Source organism: Schistocerca cancellata, chromosome 2 (assembly GCF_023864275.1).
Source record: "Schistocerca cancellata isolate TAMUIC-IGC-003103 chromosome 2, iqSchCanc2.1, whole genome shotgun sequence".
NCBI classification, from domain to species: Eukaryota; Metazoa; Arthropoda; class Insecta; order Orthoptera; family Acrididae; genus Schistocerca; species Schistocerca cancellata.
This window is the reverse complement of record NC_064627.1, coordinates 8,704,629-8,724,308: the sequence shown is the minus strand read 5'-3', so window position 1 is coordinate 8,724,308 and position 19,680 is coordinate 8,704,629. Positions and strand designations below refer to the sequence as shown.

The following is a 19,680-nucleotide window of genomic DNA, read 5'->3' as shown; positions in this document are numbered from 1 at the left end:
AAAAGTAACTTCGTTCTGCAAGGCAATTAATGACTGGCTGTCATAAACCCAGAAATATATTGAAACCACAAAACAGAAACATGGTTATGTGAATGTATTTAATTCAATTGATGGCTCCCGGCTACAGAAATCTGTTTTGTTTTAATTTGATGTGAGAGCTTTAAATGAAGAGGAAATAGCAAAATCACTAAATGTAAACACTGTGTGCCAGAATAATTTTTCCGGGTAGCATCTGGCCGCTTGCCAATACAGCCAACAACCACACTTCAAGTAGCCAGATGCGGGAGAATGTACTGTCCATACGTGACTCAACTGTGCAGGTGCATGAGCTCACTGGTAACTGCTCTAACAAAGCTAATGTAAACAATTGTGACATCACGCTCATCACAAGCAGTTTTTTGTTATTAAGTATTGCATAGTCTTCATCCTAATGCCTTTAAAACATTTTGCTGTTGGCAGACCCTTGTGTTTGCAATGTGTTATGCTGTGATGGCGCATTTCCTTTGAAACTTAAGTTTTACTGTATTTTTTGTCAAATTTATGTTTTATTGCTACTGTATAATTCTGCAGTAGTGGGATATAGTAATATCCTTTGTTAGAGTATCCATTCTTAGCAGTCAAAATTGCAAAAATTTAACTGAAAACCAAAACACTGAAAATTTCCCAGAATTTTAAAAAATATCCATGTTCTTCCCAGTTTTCTCCCAGATGAAATATTTCCAGGTTTTTTCCAGAGTTCCCGGTTGTCCCAGGGCATATACATCCTGTATAATGAAAATAACATCTGACAATGTAAACTCCAGGTGGGAATATCAACACTAAATGTAAGGAATAGAATAGATTGCTACTCACCCTAAAGATTACACACTGAGTTGCAGACAGGCACAATGGAAAGACTACAGTGATTTGGCTTAGAGCCAAGGACTTCTTCAGAAATGAAAACACACACAGTCATTCATAAAATCAAGCACACCTCACATATGACTGTCATCTCCAGCAGCCTGCAGATGGTGATCATGTGTGTGAAGTTTTCTTGCTTGTCAGTCTTGTCTGTATGAATATGTGTGTGTGTGTGTGTGTGTGTGTGTGTGTGTGTGTGTGTGTGTGTGTGTGTGTGTGTGAAGAAGGCTTTGGCCATAAGCTAAATCATTACAGTGTTTCTGTGGTGCCTGTCTGCAGCTCAGCATGTCACCTTTACGGTGAGTACCAATGTATCATTTCCCTTAAGTTGTTAAATAGCATCTGAGATTACCATACTTATCAGTACAACATTTAAATTAAAGATCATGCACTAATAACCCTACCTTAGCAAAGAAGTGCAAGTGTTCCTTTACAGTGAGCTCATCAAATAGAACATTATGCTGAGGACACAAGCCAAGGCTATCTCTGACAGCTTCCATGTTTCTTCTTATATCGTATCCATTTACAGATGCTGTGCCACCAGAAGGTGTTAACATACCTAGAAACAATAGAGATGGGTAATACTTTGATGGTTGTGTGAATACTGAAAAGGCAAAATTTGTCTAGAAGGTATTTCAACATTTTAAGAAACTTGACAACTGAGCTGACTTCATCCTAACTTTGTGGACAGTCAGAATCACTTATCACCACCACAAACATGTCAGTACATAGAAAAATCTCTGAAAATAACATTATTACACTGATATCAGTACATGTAAACAAGGCGTTCATCTTCTATCTCAGTTGTTACCTCCATCAAATTCTAATATTTACACCAAAAACTTTTTAATGTGTGGTACATAGTCTGGTAGTATTCAGGATTCACATAGACTTCAACAGACAAACCAGATAACTGTGAAACTACTATAATTCTCACCTTACACTACTGATGACTGCCAGTGGTTACCTTAAGATCTACCAGACCCAAATGCTAATGTCCTCAAGGTTTTCGTAAAAAGATTCTAGGCAATTGGTGGCTGATAATTTTATTGTGTGAATAAAGACACAATTTATTCACAATGAAAAACAGAGATGAGAAAGAAAGACTCATTGTTGGGGATTGCATCAGACAGGATTTGAAAACCTGAGGGCTTAAAGATGGAAGACAAGGTAATATGCAAGATGAGGATTACTGCTTAAACATGATGTATGAATTAATAAGAGTGAAAAGCTGCAATGCACATAACAGATGTGGGAGGAGGGCAGTGAAAAATAGACAGGTAAGACAATGAAAGATGAAGAAAACTAAAACGGACTGAAGAAGAGAGTAGTTACAGAGAAGAAATGCTGAGATGGAAGAAATTAATGTAAATTAAGACCCAATGAGTGGCAAGAAACAAGGACATGTTGTACTGCTAGTACCAACCTGTGGAGTTCTCAGAAATTGGTATCTGGGGAAGAATCCAGATGGTGCGTGTGGTGAAACAGGTGCAGGGGTCACAATTGTCATGTTGTAGAGCATGCTCTGCAACAGAATATTGTGTGTTGCCAGTGTACACCCTCTGCATATGCCCATTCATCCTAATTGATAATTTGATGGTAGTCATGCCAATGTAAAGAGCCGAACAGTCTTTACATAACAGCTGATATATGACATGTCATTTCACAGGTGGCTCTCTTTTTCATAGTATGGGTTTTGCCAGTTACAGAGCTTGCTATAGGTGGTGGTAGGAGGTTGTGTTGGGAAAGTCTTGCAGTGGCGACGGTCACGTAGGTAGGAGCCATAGGGTAGGAAGATGGGTGCAGAAGGGGCATAGGGTCTGACAGGAATGTCGCAGAGTTTTAGAGGGTGACTAAAAGCAAAATTCCAGACAGAATGAATCTCATTTCGGGGCATGATTCTAGGAAGTCATGGCCATGTCCAAGTAACTGATTAAAACATTCAAGACCCGGATAATACTGAGTCACCAGTGGTGAGCTCCGAAGTTGTTTTTTGGAGGGATTAGCAGTACCAGGATTGGATGTGATGGCCCAGGAAGTTTGCTTTTGAACTAGGCTGGTGGTGTAAGTAAGTGCAGTGAAGGCTGAGGTGGGAATGGTGGTGTATTGCTGAAAAGACCCTGCATCCGAACAAGTATGTTTGCCTCGGATGCCAAGGCTGTATGGGAGGGAACATTTGAGAAAGGATGGCAACTGTCAAAATGTAAGTACTGTTGTTTGTTGGTAGGTTTAATGTGGACAAAAGTGTGTAGCTGACCTTCAGTGAGGACAAGATCAACATCATGGAAAGTGGCATGGGATTCAGAATAGGACCATGTGAAATATAATTGGGAGTAGATATTTAGAGATTCCAAAAATTTTAACAGGTCAGCCTCACTGCTACAGAAGAATGCTGAAGATTAGATGGGTAGATCACATAACTAATGAGGAAGAATTGAATAGGATTGGGGAGAAGAGAAGTTTGTGGCACAACTTGACCAGAAGAAGGGATTGGTTGGTAGGACATGTTCTGAGGCATCAAGGGATCACCAATTTAGTATTGGAAGGCAGTGTGGAAGGTAAAAATCGTAGGGGGAGACCAAGAGATGAATACATTAAGCAGATTCAGAAGGATGTAGATTGCAGTAGGTACTGGGAGATGAAGAAGCTTGCACAGGATAGAGTAGCATGGAGAGCTGCATCAAACCAGTCTCAGGACTGAAGACAACAACAACTCACCATATGGTAAAAATGCCATCAATGTATCTAAAACAAACAAGGGGCTGGTAGATTTATGGATCCCAGGAAAGCTCCCTCCAAGTGACCCATGAAAAGGTTGGCATAGGAAGGAGCCATCCTGGTTCCCATGGCTGTACCCCTGATCTGTTTGTATCTGCTTCACCTCAAAGCTGAAGTAGTTGTTGGTAAGTATAAAGTTGATTAAGGTGAGCAGGAAGGATGTCATAGGTTTGGAATCAGGTGGGCGCTGACTGAGGAAATGTTCAGCAGCAGACAGACCATGTACGTGGGGAATGTTGGTATAGAGGGAGGTGGAATCAATGGTGAAAAGCAAGGCGTGTGGTAGGAGTGGTTCAAATGGTTCAAAAATGGTTCAAATGGCTCTGAGCACTATGGGACTCAACTGCTGAGGTCATTAGTCCCCTAGAACTTAGAACTAGTTAAACCTAACTAACCTAAGGACATCACAAACATCCATGCCCGAGGCAGGATTCGAACCTGCGCCCGTAGCGGTCTTGCGGTTCCAGACTGCAGCGCCTTTAACCGCATGGCCACTTCGGCCGGCGGTAGGAGTGGGATGGCATGAATTTCAGACAATCTAAGAAATGGTTGATATCTTTGATGTAGGAGAGAAGTTTTGTACTATCGGTTGCAGGTATGGATAAGCTACGGCAGACAAACATTCGATGGGTGCTTTGAAACCAGCAACTATAGGACACCCAGGATGATTGGGTTTGTGGATCTTAGGAGGAAGGTAAAAGGTGGAGGTGCATGGTTTGGGTAGTGTGATAAGTTCTATGGATTGAAGTGTTAGTCCTTGTGAGGGGCCTGGGGTTTTAAGGAGGGACTGCAGGTCAGTCTGAATCACAGGAATGGGATCTTGATGGCAGACACTGCATGTAGAGCTGTCAGACAACTGGCGTTGACCTTCACTAATGTACGTACTCCTTTCAGTCAAGTACTACAGTGGTAGATCCTTTGACTGCTGGGAGGATACTGATGGAGTCATCAGCTTTTAGGGGATGTAGAACCTGGAGTTGTGTAGAGGACAGATCAGGATTATGTTGTAGGGACCTGAGGAAGGGTTTTGAAGCAATGCTGGATGTGAGGAATTCTTGGAAGGCTTGGAAGGGTTGATTTTGAGGTAGTGGTGATGGATCAAGCTCGGATCATGGTCTGAAGTTTTCAAGGCAGGGTTCAATGTCAGGTTTGCTGTTGCAAAGGTTTTTGGATTGGGTTGTGGAGTGATATTCCCAATTGATATTATGCATGAAGGAAAGTAGGTCCCTCAGCAACACAGGTTCATGGCTAAAAATGAGACCCTTGGATAATACAGATAATTCAGGGGGGGAGAGTGCTTTAGATGAGAGGTTATGAACACTGTACCGTTATGACTAGTTCTTGTAATTACAAGGGTTATTCTTGGTTTAGGAGGCACTGGTGAAGACTGTGGGATGTTATGGACGTTGGCTGAGCTCAGTTTGTAGGAGAAGAATGGTGGTTGATGGTGTGGCTGATGGTGTGGCTGTTTAGGGAGCTGCAGAGGGACAGGAAAGGAAACATTACTGTTGAAGTAGTTTAGGAGAAGGGGGGATAGTTTTTTGAGGCGAATTCTGGCATGTTGCAGTCTGAAGTTGGCTTGGGAGATGAATCCGTCCCAGAAAACATGAGGGGCAGATAACTGCAGGATTTTATAGAAGGAGAGAAGTCTGGTGGAGTGGAAACTGAGGCATATAGGGCACAGATTAGTCAGGCAAGAGCAAGAGATTTTTGTATTTGAAACTGTAAAAGAGGCTGGTGCATAGTAGGGTCATATCCCGAATATCTGTGACCTTACATTTTGACAGTTGCCGTCCTTTCTCAAATGTTCCCTCCCATACAGCCTTGGCTTTCGAGGCAAACATATTTGTTCGGATGCAGGGTCTCTGCAGCAATACACCACCATTCCCACCTCAGTCTGCACTGCACTTATTTACCCACCAGCCTAGCTCAAAAGCAAACTTCCCAGGCCATTTCATCCAATCCTGGTACTGCTGATCCCTCCAGAAAACAACTTCGGAGTGCACCAATGGTGAGTCAGTATTATCCTGATCTGGAATGTTTTAATCAGCTGCTTGGACATGGCCATGACTTCCTAAAATCATTGTCCTGAAATGAGATCCATTCTGTCTGGAATTTTGCCCACCACACCTAGAATGGCTTTTAGTTGGCCTCCCCATTTCTGAAATGTTCTTGTCAGACGCTGTGCGCCTTCTGCACCCATCTTCCTACCCTATGGCTCCTACCCCTGTGACTGTCGCCACTGCAAGACTTTCGCAACACAACCTCCTACCACCACCTATAGCAGCCCTGTAACTGGCAAAACCCATACTATGAAAGGGAGAGCCACCTGTGAAATGACACGTCATATACCAGCTGTTATGTAAACGCTAGTCGGCCTTTGACATCGGCATCACTACCATCAAATTATCAATTAGGATGAATGGGCATATGCAGAGGGTGTACACTGGCAACACACAATATACTGTTGCAGAGCATGCTTTACAACATGACAATCATGACCTCTGCACCTGTTTCACCACACGCACCATATGGATTCTTCCCCAGATACGAATTTCTGAGAACTGCACAGGTTGGAACTAGCACTACAACACGTCCTTGTTTCTTGCCACTCATTTGGCCTTAATTTACATTAATTTCTTCCATCTTAGCATTTCTTCACTGTAACTACTCTCTTCTTCAGTCCGTTTTAGTTTTCTTCATCTTTCATTGTCTTACCTGTCAATGTTTCACCACCCTCCTCCCACTTCTGTTATGTGGACTGCTCTTAGGTTTTCGCTCTTATTAACTCGTGCATGATGTTTAAGCAGTAATCCCTGTCTTGCATATTACCCTGTATTCCACCTTTAAGCACTCATGTTTTCAAATCCCATCCGATACAGTCTCAACAATCAGTCTTTCCTTCTCATCCATCTGAGCCATGGTTCTGGGTGATTTTCCTGAAATCTGGCCCTTTTCCCAGACCTTTCCTTCACCCCTCTTCCTTTTCCTTCAACCCTTCTGCCTGAAGAAGGAGCCAGTGGCTCTGAAAGCTTGCCCAATTACAACCTTCTTTTATTGCATGTTCTGTCGCCAATTGGTGAGTAGCTTTTTATCTATCCATTTAAATTATTCTGTCAAAAATTGGTGGTTTCATTGCAATATTATGAAAAGGATAGCTGCTGCTCATCATATAACACAGATGCTGAGTCGCAGATAGGTACAACAAAAGATTGTCAGAATGTGAGCTTATGGCCAACAAGGCCTTCATTGGAAACAGGTGACACACACACACACACACACACACACACACACACACACACACACAACACAGATGCAGATTCACAAAGGACTTGTTGGCCAAAGCTCTTTTTTTTGTGTGTCTTTCTGAGACTCAGCATCTTCACTACATGGTGGGTAGCTACTATCCTTTTCATAAGATTGTTGTAAAGTGTAGATTACTATCACCATATAGAGGAGATGTTGAGTTGTAGATAGGTATAATAAAAAAACACTGCTAAAGATGTGAGCTTCTAGCCAGAAAAGCTTCATTTCATTTCATTTCATTTTATTATCTTCCTGTAAATCATTTACATGATGTAGGAATTGTCACAACAAAGTACTCATACTAGTACAAGTACTACAGACATAATAATGGAATATCACTTTCGAGGCATTTTTAAAAGTACAAATTTAGACATATAAATTAAAATTCTTGGCAATAAATTTACACACAATCAAAGTACTCATCTACGTCATAGAAAGTTATGCTTAAAAGGTAATTTTTAAGCTCAGTCTTAAATTTTACTTCATCTATTATTTCCTTCATGTACACTGGCAGAGCATTGTAAAGTTTTATTCCAAAATAACTTACATGCTTTTGGGTTTGTGTTGTCCTTACCCTTTCTACATACAAATTCTTACGAGTTCTAGTATTATAATTATGGCAGTCCTCACTTGTACGTAGATTTTTCATACGTGCTCTTGTACACAGAATGCTTTCAAAAATATACAGTGATGGTATTGTGAGTATTTGCAGTTCTTTGAAAAGGGGCCTACAATGAGTTCTTGGAGAGTTATGTGTTATGATTCATATAGCTATTTTCTGAAATTTGAAGATATCTGTTAAGCTTGATTTAGTTTTACCCCAGAACACTATGCCGTAAGACACGATGGACTGAAAGTAAGCAAAATACACTAGTCTGTGCTGCATACTCTAGATAATATCCTCAATGCAAAACATGCCGAATTGAGCCTGTGGGATAAGTACTTGAGATGGTCTTTCCAGCTTAAGTTTTGATCAATGTGCATGCCCAAAAACTTTGTGGACTGTACACTCTCTATCTTCTTATCCATTAGTTTTAACTGGAGGTCCATATCTTGAGTTGCTTTGCCATACTGTATATAATTTGTTTTACTTAGATTAAGTGTTAACTCATTAGCATTAAACCAATGTTGAATATATTTCAGGACTATATCAGTTGTGGTGGTTAATGATTTTTTATCATCACTTATAATTATGCTAGTGTCATCTGTGAACACCATTATTCTGGTAGAAATATTAGGATTTTTTATGTCATTTATATAAAGCAAGAATAATAAGGGACCAAGAACACTGCCCTGTGGGACACCTATTTCCAATTTCTTTTGCATCTGAGACCCTCTTGATTTTCTGATTTTTATGTTCTGCGATGATTTCTACCACCTGAGTTCTATCTTGAAGGTAAGATTCAAACCACTGCTTCACAACTCCCCTTACACCTATTGCCTCCATCTTGTTTAACAGAATTTTGTGATTTACTGTATCAAAAGCTTTAGATAAATCTAAGTTAATTCCTACTACACATTTTTTAGTGTCGAGACTTCTGACAATCTCTTTGGTATAGGCATGGATAGCTGATTCTGTGCTGTGGCCTGAGCGAAAGCCATGTTGATTGCAGTTTAGAAGTTTGTGAGCATCTAAGTAATTTATGAGTCTGGTTTTCATTAATTTCTCTAGAATTTTTGAAAATGATTGGAAAAGGGATATTGGTCTATAATTTTCTACCTTGTATGGATCACCTTGTCTAACCTTAGAGATTTTCAACCTCTCAGGAAACACACCTTCGCTGAAAGACAAATTGGCAATATGTACCAGGGGCTTTATAATTTGTTGGGCAACTCTTTTTTATTATTGACACAGGCACTTCATCCACACCCGCAGACATTTTTGATTTTAGACTCTTTATCACCTTTAATATTTCATTATCATTTGTGGGAGTTAACAACATACTACTGTCTACTTTTGGGGCTGTTAATTTCTCATGTTTAGTAAAGTTTTTACTTAATGACACTGGTACACTTAAAAAGTAATTATTAATGTAATTTGCCAGAGTTCAATATTTTCACTATTTTTGAGTACTATTTCCTGATCCTTGAGGCCCTTACCTGTTTCCCTTTTCACAATTTCCCAAATAGTTTTTGATTTATTGTCTGATTTTCTTATTAATTTATCATTACTTAGTAATTTTGCTTTTGTAATTACTTTTCTATATATATTTTTTGTAATTTAAATAAAATAGAAAGAAACATTCCACATGGGAAAATATATTAAAAACAAATATATATATTAATTAATGCAAACAAATAATAATTAATAATAATAATTAATACAATAATAATACAATAAATATAAATAAAAATAAATAAAAATAAATAATAATAAATAAATAAAAATAAATAAAAAATAAAAATGCAATAATAATAATTAATACAAACAAATATATATTAAAAACAAAGATTCCATGACTTACCAAATGGGAAAGTGCTGGTAGATAGGCACAATAAAAAAACACACACACACACAAAATTTCAAGCTTTCGCAACCCATAGTTGCTTCGTCAGCAAAGAGGGAAGGAGAGGGAAAGATGAAAGGATGTGGGTTTTAAGGGAGAGGGTAAGGAGTCATTCCAGTCCCGGGAGCGGAAAGACTTACCTTAGGGGGAAAAAAGGGCAGGTATACACTCGCGCACACACACACACATATCCATCCACACACATATGTGTGGATGGATATGTGTGTGTGTGCAAGTGTACCGTATTTACTCGAATCTAAGCTGCACTCGAATCTAAGCCGCACCTGAAAAATGAGACTCGAAATCAAGGAAAAAAAATTTCCCGAATTTTAAGCCGCACCTGAAATTTGAGACTCGAATTTCAAGGGGAGAGAAAAGTTATAGGCTGCATCTCCAAATTGAAACAAAGTTGGTCCATTGTAATATGAGACACAATTTAGGTCGAGTGAATGACGATACAGCTACAGCAGTTTGGTTCGAATCGTAAGCTTAGCAGTTAAGCTTTACCAGGTAGCCATTGCTATGCATCAGGCGCTCCGTCTGTATTTATAAGGGTACCCTTCCTTTTCCACGTGCTTCGTCTGGTTTGAATTGATTGCTTATTTTTCTTTGATCTGATAAGCGCAGTTTTCTTTGTTATAGGTGTTTACATCGCTCTAAGCTGAAAATGCATTACTGTACTGTGTCATGCATTGTTTGTCGCATTCTGATAGTGCGTGTTTATGGCCTGTTGCCGCTCGCGGCATGGCTTGCTTTTGTGCGCGCTACCGCCGCTTACAATAAAAAAAGAGAGGAATCGTCTCATTAGCGAAACAATGGCAAGAAACTGCTATTTGTTGTTACTTACACTGCTGCTTTCTTTGGTAATGATCAACAAGAATCAAATAATAGACTGCGTATGATAGAAGATGTTCTGAACGACAGTTTAGGGAAAAATTTTCTCCGTTTGGAAATCTTTGCAGGCACCTCTTTAGTACATTACATTATGCACAGAAATTAGAGTCACCTTAGATTTAAAAATCTAGTCAGTTGCTGTGCTTCATTTCTGACTGTATCAGTATTCAACATAAGAATAATACGAATATAAACATGACATGATATGTATATTCTTCCGCGTTTGCTCTTGTCTCACTCTAATTTCGTAGTTTATTAGGCAGACAGGATTTAAATGAGATAGCAGCAAACATGAAACAATACATGGCAAAATGTTTATATTTGTATTATTCTTATGGTGACGAGAATACTGCATGTGATTCACAATTTATAAAAGTTCCTATTAGCAACCATCTCTTCTCACAGATAGGAAAAAAATTCAGAACGTAGAGTTGGCCATATTGACAAACATCCCAAACAGTCCTGCCAGTCGGATTTTCGTAGTACATTGAAATGCTGCTACATTCGAAGAGGAACAATACGGAATTTGTATTTACTTCGTTGGATAATGTATGAAAATGCAGTGGTCAAAACTCAGGGCGGAGAAAAAAAGCTCGTCTTCCACCGTTTTTTTTTTTTTTATTTATTTCCTGACGCAGAGGTTTTGGCGCCAGGATTTATCTTTGTGTCTACAAAGCATGCCTGTGTAGCGCTACATATATTTGATGGCAGAAGTAAGTTGTGGCGGCACCCACCAACATTTTTCAGAACTTCCGCTTGCTTTGTACTCGATTCTAAGCCACAGGCGGTTTTTTGGATTACAAAAAGCGGAAAAAAAGTGCGGCTTAGATTTGAGTAAATACGGTATACATCCACACATATATGTGTGGATGGATATGTGTGTGTGTGCGAGTGTATACCTGTCCTTTTTTCCCCCTAAGGTAAGTCTTTCCACTCCCGGGACTGGAATGACTCCTTACCCTCTCCCTTAAAACCCACACCCTTTCATCTTTCCCTCTCCTTCCCTCTTTCCTGATGAAGCAACCGTGGGTTGCGAAAGCTTGAAATTTTGTGTATGTTTGTGTGTTTTTTTAGTGTGCCTATCTACTAGCGCTTTCCCGTTTGGTAAGTCATGGAATCTTTGTTTTTAATATATTTTTTTTGTAATTTGTTACATGTTCTTTAACCTTGGGATCAGTCCAACTTTTCAGTCTATAGTTAAGCATTTTCATGGTCCTGGAGGAATTTCTAATACCTGTTGTGATCCACGAGTTAGCAGGTGTATGCCCATATGTGTTTGTTTTGACAAGTTTCTTAGGAAAACACATTTCAAAATTCAACATAAACAGGGAAGAATAAACATTATATGCAGTGTTTGTGCTAGTTTGTAACAGTACTTCTACCCATGATTGGTTAGTCAGTGTATTTATGAAGTGACTGCAATTATTTGTGGAGAAGGTGTACATTTGGTATGAACTATTTTTGGTCACAGAGGCTATGGGAAATTTAAGGATGAGTGCATTGTGATCAGATATTCCTAGGTCAACATTTATTAAATCTATATCTATGGCATCTGCAGTAGCCACCAGAAAGATCGCAGGAGGCGCACATCGGCACGGCGCGTCACAGACGGTAGTTGCCACAAATAGAGTCCCATCCACCAGAGGGCACGCGAGAATTCGGCCGCGACCTCTGCCAGCGGAACAACAACAACAATTCAGGCAGCACGGGCCGTGCCCAGTCAGTTCACATCGGGCATGCTTATGAGACCGTTCTTGGTCTACTCTGAAGTGCGACGGAAAACGTGAACCGTGTTACTACACAATTGGCGATGAGTAGGGTCGTTCTTTCGCGTGTTGCGTCGTTGTTCCGGTTTCGCAGCTTATCCGCGGCATGGAGGATTTAGTGCGGGTTTTGGTTTAGCAGCAGACAGAGCTCGTGGCCACCATGAAACAAGTGCTTCCGGCGTTGCTCTCCACGCAGTCTGCTCCATCGCCGTTCCCTCCTCCCTTTCCCCCGTATGACGAGACGGCGGAGGATTGGGACGCGTATGAACATCGCCTTTGGCAGCATTTCCAGGCGTTTCATGTTGCCGATGCGGAGGTATGTTGTGCTCTCTTCTTGTCTTGGATATCTCCCTCGCTGTATCAAGTTTTGCGGCAGCTAGCGCCGTTGTAGGAACCCTCGTCCTTGTCTTTTGACGCATTGTGTTCATTACTGTCTTCATACTATCGCCGCCGCACGCATGTTGTGGCGGCTAGGGTCGAGTTCTATCAATGAAAGAAGCAGCCCCATCAGTCTTACCGGGCGTGGGCCTCTACCCTGCACGGTCTTCGTTGCGAGTGTCATTTTGTCACGGAGCAGTCGCAAGAGTCGTAGGCCCGCATTATGGTGCGCGACGTCATTGTTCATTCGGCCCCTGATAGGGAGGTCCAGCAACGGGCCTTGCATTTAGAAGACCCTTCCCTCAAGGAAGTCCTGTCCATTGCTCAATCGTATGAAGTCTCTCACTCCGCAGGTCAACAGCTGGAAGCGTGGTGCGACGTCGCGGCAGTTCAGGGCGGCGAGGCCGCGTCCACTGCGTCCGGGGTGGGCGACATGCGAGCAGTACAATCCGGCCGTTACAGCCGCTCCCGCACAGCGCGTAAACAGAGTTCCAGCTGCCGGCCCCTGTTACCGTCCTGTGCGTCGTGCTATATACATCACGATCGGTCGGAGTGCCCCCAGCATTGGGCTGTTTGTCGCAAATGTAATAAAAAAGGACACATTGCTAAAGTTTGCCACTCAGCCTCGAAAGAATCGCAGGAAGCAGTTACAGAGGACATGGACATTGACATTCAGGAAGTTTCATTCGGCCAGGCTCCCGACGCATCGGCCCACAAACTCTTTATCGAGGTGTCGCTTTAGTCTCGCCGATTACAACTGCAAATAGATACGGGCGCGGCAGTTTCTTTGTTGAATGCACAAACTTACTCTGACCTTGGGTCGCCCCTGTTGGCGCCAGTTTACCGGCGTCTACACGGTTATCGTAAACAGTTCATTCCCCTACTGGGTCAATTCACTACCGACGTGACTTACAAATCAGTCACTCGGCCTATTACTTTTATTGTTGTCAGTGATGCGAGCTCCGCTAACCTTTTGGGCTTAGATGCTTTTCAAGCTTTCGGGTTTTCTATCACTGACACCATACAGTTGGTCTCCGAAGATGTTCCCTATCAATCATTAGAATCTTTGATCTCTGACTTTCCGTATGTCTTTGAGGAGGGCCTGGGGCGTGTTTCAGACTTTGAAGCTCACTTAATGTTGAAGACGTCGGCTCGACCGCGTTTTCTACGCGCGAGGCAGATCCCCTTGGCTCTCCGCCCTCAGGTAAAGGAAGAGCTAGACCGGCTGACAGCCCTAGGGGTCGTTCTTCCCATTTCTTGTAGTGAGTGGGCTTTGCCCCTCATTACTGTCAGGAAACCCTCGGGAAAATTACGTCTTTGTGGCGATTTCAAGGCCACCATTAATTCCCAATTGGTGGTGGACACCTACCCTTTGCCTCGTGCTGATGAATTGTCCTCCGCCGTAGCGGAAGGCCAATTTTTTTCGAAAATCGATCTTTCGGAGGCTTATCATCAGATACCTCTTGATGAGGACTCCAAATGGCTGGCGGTTGTCAACACCCAGTTTGGCCTTTACCAATACCAGCGGTTGGCCTTCGGAATATCCAGTGCCCCGGCGATCTTCCAGCGTTATCTTGAGCACGTCACGTCGACAATCCCTCATTGTATTAATTACCTGGACGACATAATTGTCACGGGCCACAGCACGAAGGAACACTTGCACAACCTTCGCACCCTCTTTCTCAAATTCAGGTCCGTGGGCTTGCGTTGCAACCTGCGTAAGTCAAACTTCTTCCAACCGTCCATTGAGTATGTGGGCTACACAATCTCTTGGCACGGCGTCCAGCCGCTAGGATGTTTGGTCCAAGGTATTGTCGACCTTCCGCGGCCTGCTTCGCTGAAGGAGTTACAAGCTTTTTTAGGCAAGATTGCCTATTACCACTGGTTCATTCCCAGGGCTTCCGCCATCGCCCGCCCCCTGTACTGCCTTCTGCGCAAGGGTGTTCCTTTTATTGGTCACCTGCATGCGAGCAAGCATTCACCTCGTTGAAAGGCCTCCTCACGTCAGCGCCGTGTTTGGCTACTTTTGATCCCCATTAGCCGTTGGTCCTGGCTACAGATGCTTCGCAGTATGGGGTGGGGGCAGTCCTGGCCCATCGCAACGCAGATGGTTCCGTGCAGCCACTGGCGTTTGCGTCTAAAACTCTTAGTCTCGCACAGGCCCATTACTCCCAGGTTGGAAAAATAGGCTTTGGCCATTGTATACGCTGTTACCAAGTTTCACCCTTTCTTGTATGGCACAAAGTTTCAGTTAATCACTGACCATAAGCCGTTAATATCGTTATTTGGCCCTGCCTCTCAGATTCCATATAGGACGGCCCACAGACTACAGCACTGGGCCATGTTCCTCTCTAAGTACCATTATGACATTCATTTTCGCCCTACCGGACAGCATGCCAACGCAGATGCTCTTTCCCGTCTTCCGGTGGGCCCGGATCCTCAGTTCGATCGAGAGAAGATTATGTGTTTTCATTTGGATGTGGCGTCCTGCCAAGCGGTTGATGGCTTCCCGATCACTAGTTCTAGAGTCGCCAGGGAAACGGCAGCTGACCCGGTTCTCCGGCAAGTAGTTCGCCTCATTCAGCAGGGGTGGTCATCCCGCCCTCCGGGCCGGGCCTCGGACCCTCTTTGTAATTATTTTGTTCTACGAGACTGCCTCTCTGTCTTGGAAGGAGTTCTCCTTCTGGCTACCGATGATACAGCTCCTCGCGTGGTTGTTCCTGCAAGTTTGAAAAGGGAAGTCCTCACGTTATTACATGAGGGGCACTGGGGTGTTTCCCGTACTAAAACCTTGGCTCGCAGACATGTGTACTGGCCCGGTATTGACAGAGAAATTGAGCACTTGGTGGCCATCTGTTCCCAGTGTGCGAGCCAACAGGCATCTCCCAGGTCAGCGTTCTCTTCATGGCCACCTGCAACCCAGGCATGGGAATGTGTTCACATCGATTTTGCGGACCCGTTTCTCAATGGCTTTTGGCTCATTATCATTGATGCTTATTCCCGATTTCCATATGTGGTTCGTTGCTCCTCAACCACTTCAGAGGTTGTAATCCAGGCACTAGCAAAAATCTTTTCTGTGGAAGGTCTGCCAGTCACCCTGCTTTCGGACAATGGACCTCAGTTTATGTCGCAGGCCTTCCAGGATTTTTGTAGGTGCTTCGGTATTCGGCACGTTTGCTCTCCCCCCTTTCATCCACAATCAAATGGGCCAGCCGAGCACATGGTGCACACATTTAAGACACAGATGAAAAAGTATGAGCATGAATTTCCTGCGGAGGAGGCGTTGACGTTTTTCCTAACGGCATACCGGACCACACCTATAGGAGAACGCAGCCCCGCAGAGCTCCTCCACGGGCGCCACCCTAGGACTCTACTGCACCTCCTTCGGCCCGATCCTCGCCAGTCTTCACAAAATGGAGTATCTGGCTTTCCACCGGGTATGTCGGTCTGGGCACGTGGGTTTGGTCGCAATCCACGTTGGATACTGGCGGTGGTCCTGCGCCGAAATGGCCGCAGGCTCTATACCTTGCAGACAGGGGACCGGGAGGTATGTCGTCACCAAAATCAGCTACGTCCACATTTGGGCACCCACCCTCCGACCCCTCGGGCACTGGCTTCCTCCTTGCCGGCACCTGTGTTGGTTTCTCAGGGGACGCTACCACCCCTCCCCCCTGTGCTTCTGCCACACTGCAATGGCTCTCAGCCTTGGCAGCCTCCAGTAGCTCCAGCACCAGCATCGCCATCGTTAGCGATACCCCAGCGAGAGCCGGCCCCCCTCGCAGGCCCGGTTGCTTAGCAGGCTGGTTCACCTGTGGTCGTCCCTTCCCCTTCCTCCCCACCACTGGGTCTTGCCCCTCCTGTGATTGACCAGGATCCAGAGTTCGACGGCCTGTCTCCTGTTCTGTCCCGGGTTCCGGTGGTGGGATGATGGGGGCCTCTCCATGTGGGTCACTTCCAGCAATATTCGAAGGTTCCAGCTCGGGGGTTGGCAGATCCCCTTGACTCCAGCCTTCCGATGGACGTGGATGTCTTCACTCCTGCACGACGCTCCACCTTCCGATGCAGTGGATCACAGTGGCTTCACCCCCAAAGGAGGAGGAGTGCAGTAGCCACCAGAAAGATCACGGGAGGCGCACATCGGCACAGCGCGTCACGGACGGTAGTTGCTGCAAATAGAGTCCCGTCCACCAGAGGGCACGCGAGAATTAGGCTGCAACATCTGCCAGCGTAACAACAACAACAACAACAACTCAGGCAGCACAGGTCGTGCCCAGTCAGTTCACATCGGGCATGCCTATGAGACAGTTCCCGGTCTACTCTGAAGTGCGACGGAAAATGTGAACCGTGTTACTACAGCATCTATACTTGTGAAGATATTATCTATGAGACTTTTTGGAGAGTTTGTTATTCTTGTAGGGTTAGTTATATGTGGATACAAATTGAAGCTCTGTAAAACATTCAGGAACTGATCTTTGGATGCACCTTCAGTCAATAAGTTGACATTAAAATCTCCACTTATAATAATTGTTGATTTTTTATGATTATAATATTTTGAGCAATGCCTTTAACTTATTTCTAAAAATTTCAGGATCACCACATGGTGATCTGTACACTGACATTATTATTAATTTACTCTTTTGCATATTCAACTGTATTGCTGCAGTCTCAAAATGTTTTTCTTCGCTCAAGGATTCAGTTACAGTCATATTTTTAACCTTTACTCCAGGTTTTACATAAATGCAAACACCACCATGTCTTGTTTCCTTCCTGCATTAATGATTTACTAATTTGTATGGGGAAATGCAAATATTTTCTAGTTCATAACTCGTGTACCAATGTTCTTAAATGCAAATACAATCTATACTAGCTTCACTGGCTGCAATCTCAAGTTCTAATATTTTATTTTTAATGCATTGTATGTTAAGGTTCATTATTTTTAAATTATTGAAATTGGATTGAGAGGAGTTTGTACTTATGTTTCCCAATGTTACCGGCTGTTCCTTGCTGAGGCTGGGTACCAAAAATCCTTAAGAATTACACGTTTCCTGCTCCTTGTATTTCTTACCCCTGGACGTGCCACCATACTTGTTGCATCTGTAGTTGTAGCTGCTGTTTCAGCGGATGCTGGAGGTGTTTCTGAAGCTGATGATTCAGTGGACGTTGGAGATGCTGCCAGTTTTCATGCTGAGTCTGTTTTTGTAACTGATGTTCCAATTGATACTGGAACTTTTGCTGAAACTGTATTTTCGTTTAAATCTTGAACTACGTTACTGTGGACGTTGAAGCTGCATATGAAGCTGATAAATGATGCTTCGATGGTGTTGATTTTTCTTCTGTTGATGATATCTGAGTGGCATTTTGTACCACAGGTCTTGCCTCTGTTCTTCTGAAGTAGACAACTCACACACACATGACCACTGACTCTGTCCACTGAGGCTGACTGCAAGCAACTGTGCACGATGGAAGAAGCACTCCGGGTGGTCGAGTCAAGAGGGAAGCTGTGGTGGGGAGAGGGAAGGATGGAGGGTAAGAGTGGAGGATGGTAAAGTGCTCGTAAACTTGCCTGTGTTGTGCTTGCGTGAATGTGTGTCTGTCTACTTCAGGAGAAGGCCTTTGGGCTGAAAGCTAATGTGTTTAGCAGTATTTTCTATGTATTCTGTCGAGTCATGTATATGATTTGATCATAGGAGTCTTTTAGTAAGCAGGTAGTACTACACAAAATTGTGTCTCCCAATATTTTACCAAGAAACAAAGCTGTCATCACAAAATTTCCATGGGAACATTTAAAATTAGCTTTCAATCAGTTTGTTTTACTGATATCAGGATGGATTATGATTTGCTATGTCTTAAGAATCTCAGTGCATACAACTGTCATCCCTTATTTCATGAGAAATTTTCCTTCTTGCACAAATCATTACAATTTAGTTTCCAAAAGCATATATTTTCATACAGTTAAAAACTGATTTTAATGGTTAAAATTAAAAACTGGTCATGATTAAAAACATTAATACAAGAAAGGTGCAGCCATCTCAGATGAGAAATTTTTAACCCATGTAGAAATACTGATGAACAGGGACACTTCAGGAAGTAACGAAGTGAGCTGGATTATTTGTCCTTGACTAATTTTGTTTGGTATCGAATATTTACACACTTTGTGAACAACTTACATTTCACTGAATCTTTATCATTTTCATGACCTGCTGTAATATGAACATTATTACCTGTCAAAAGTGACATTGTTGTTGTCTTGCCAGCTCCATTGTGACCAAGAAGTACAGTAATTTGACCTTCATACATATTCAGGTCCAGATCATCAACAGCTACATTGTTATGGAACACCTGCATAAAGAATCAATGACTGAATACACATATGTTAGAAAAAAACGGGGGTAAGAGTAAGTTACATTTCTTTATAATGTACACAATGTTGTAACCAGTTGAGATTGTCAGATCTTTTACAGCTAGATTAACTTCTTCTTTTCTGCACAGTCATTGCAAAATCAGCATTACCACAAGTTTCCCCAAGTGAAATTCCCTGATTTCCGGACAAGTTTTAGCATTTGCTCTGACAAATTTAGAGATCTCAAGGGTAAGTAAAGACATAAATTGACAAAAAAAGTAAGGACTTCTATATTTCTGAACGTGTGAGCAAAAATCTTAAGTACTAATGTCAACTTCTTTTGTAATTAACTATTTTATATGGAGAAAGCAAGAAATATGGTATACATGTTTCATTAAGAACACTGATGATATTTTATTTCAATAAAGCAAAACACATTTGGTGACAAAAATACGCATTTTGTTGGAGTCGCGAAACAGATTTAAAATATCTTCAGTGCTTTCAGAAATAAACTCAGAAAAAAGTAGGCCCTTTGAAAGAAATGTATAAGGTGGGGAACAGTTATGTAAACCAACACTATAGGTGACCGCCAATAAAATTTTGGTTCTACTACGTTCGTTATTGTCGGTTATTACTCACCGTGTTATAACTGGCGTGCAAACTGCCAGTGACTGCCACAATTTTCTTCTTCTTATCATCCATACTTTCTAATATATAAACTATTTTCAAAGTGCCAAAATATACTACAACAAATAAGATGTCTATAAAACACTACACTGTACAATGTACTCGTGGTGAGACAGTCGCAATT

General features: G+C 42.6%; 1 protein-coding gene across 1 annotated transcript in view; it reads right to left on the bottom strand.

Annotated features, from left to right (window-relative positions):
- The window catches only part of LOC126161297 (phospholipid-transporting ATPase ABCA3), a 787,342-nt gene that overhangs the window by 490,424 nt on the left and 277,238 nt on the right, over nucleotides 1-19,680 (bottom strand). The window contains exons 11-12 of the mRNA XM_049917041.1: nucleotides 18,751-18,868; nucleotides 1,305-1,459 (exon numbers count right to left, since the gene is read on the bottom strand). Of these exons, the coding sequence (XP_049772998.1) occupies nucleotides 1,305-1,459; nucleotides 18,751-18,868 (273 nt within the window). The remainder of the gene's footprint in view (nucleotides 1-1,304; nucleotides 1,460-18,750; nucleotides 18,869-19,680) is intronic.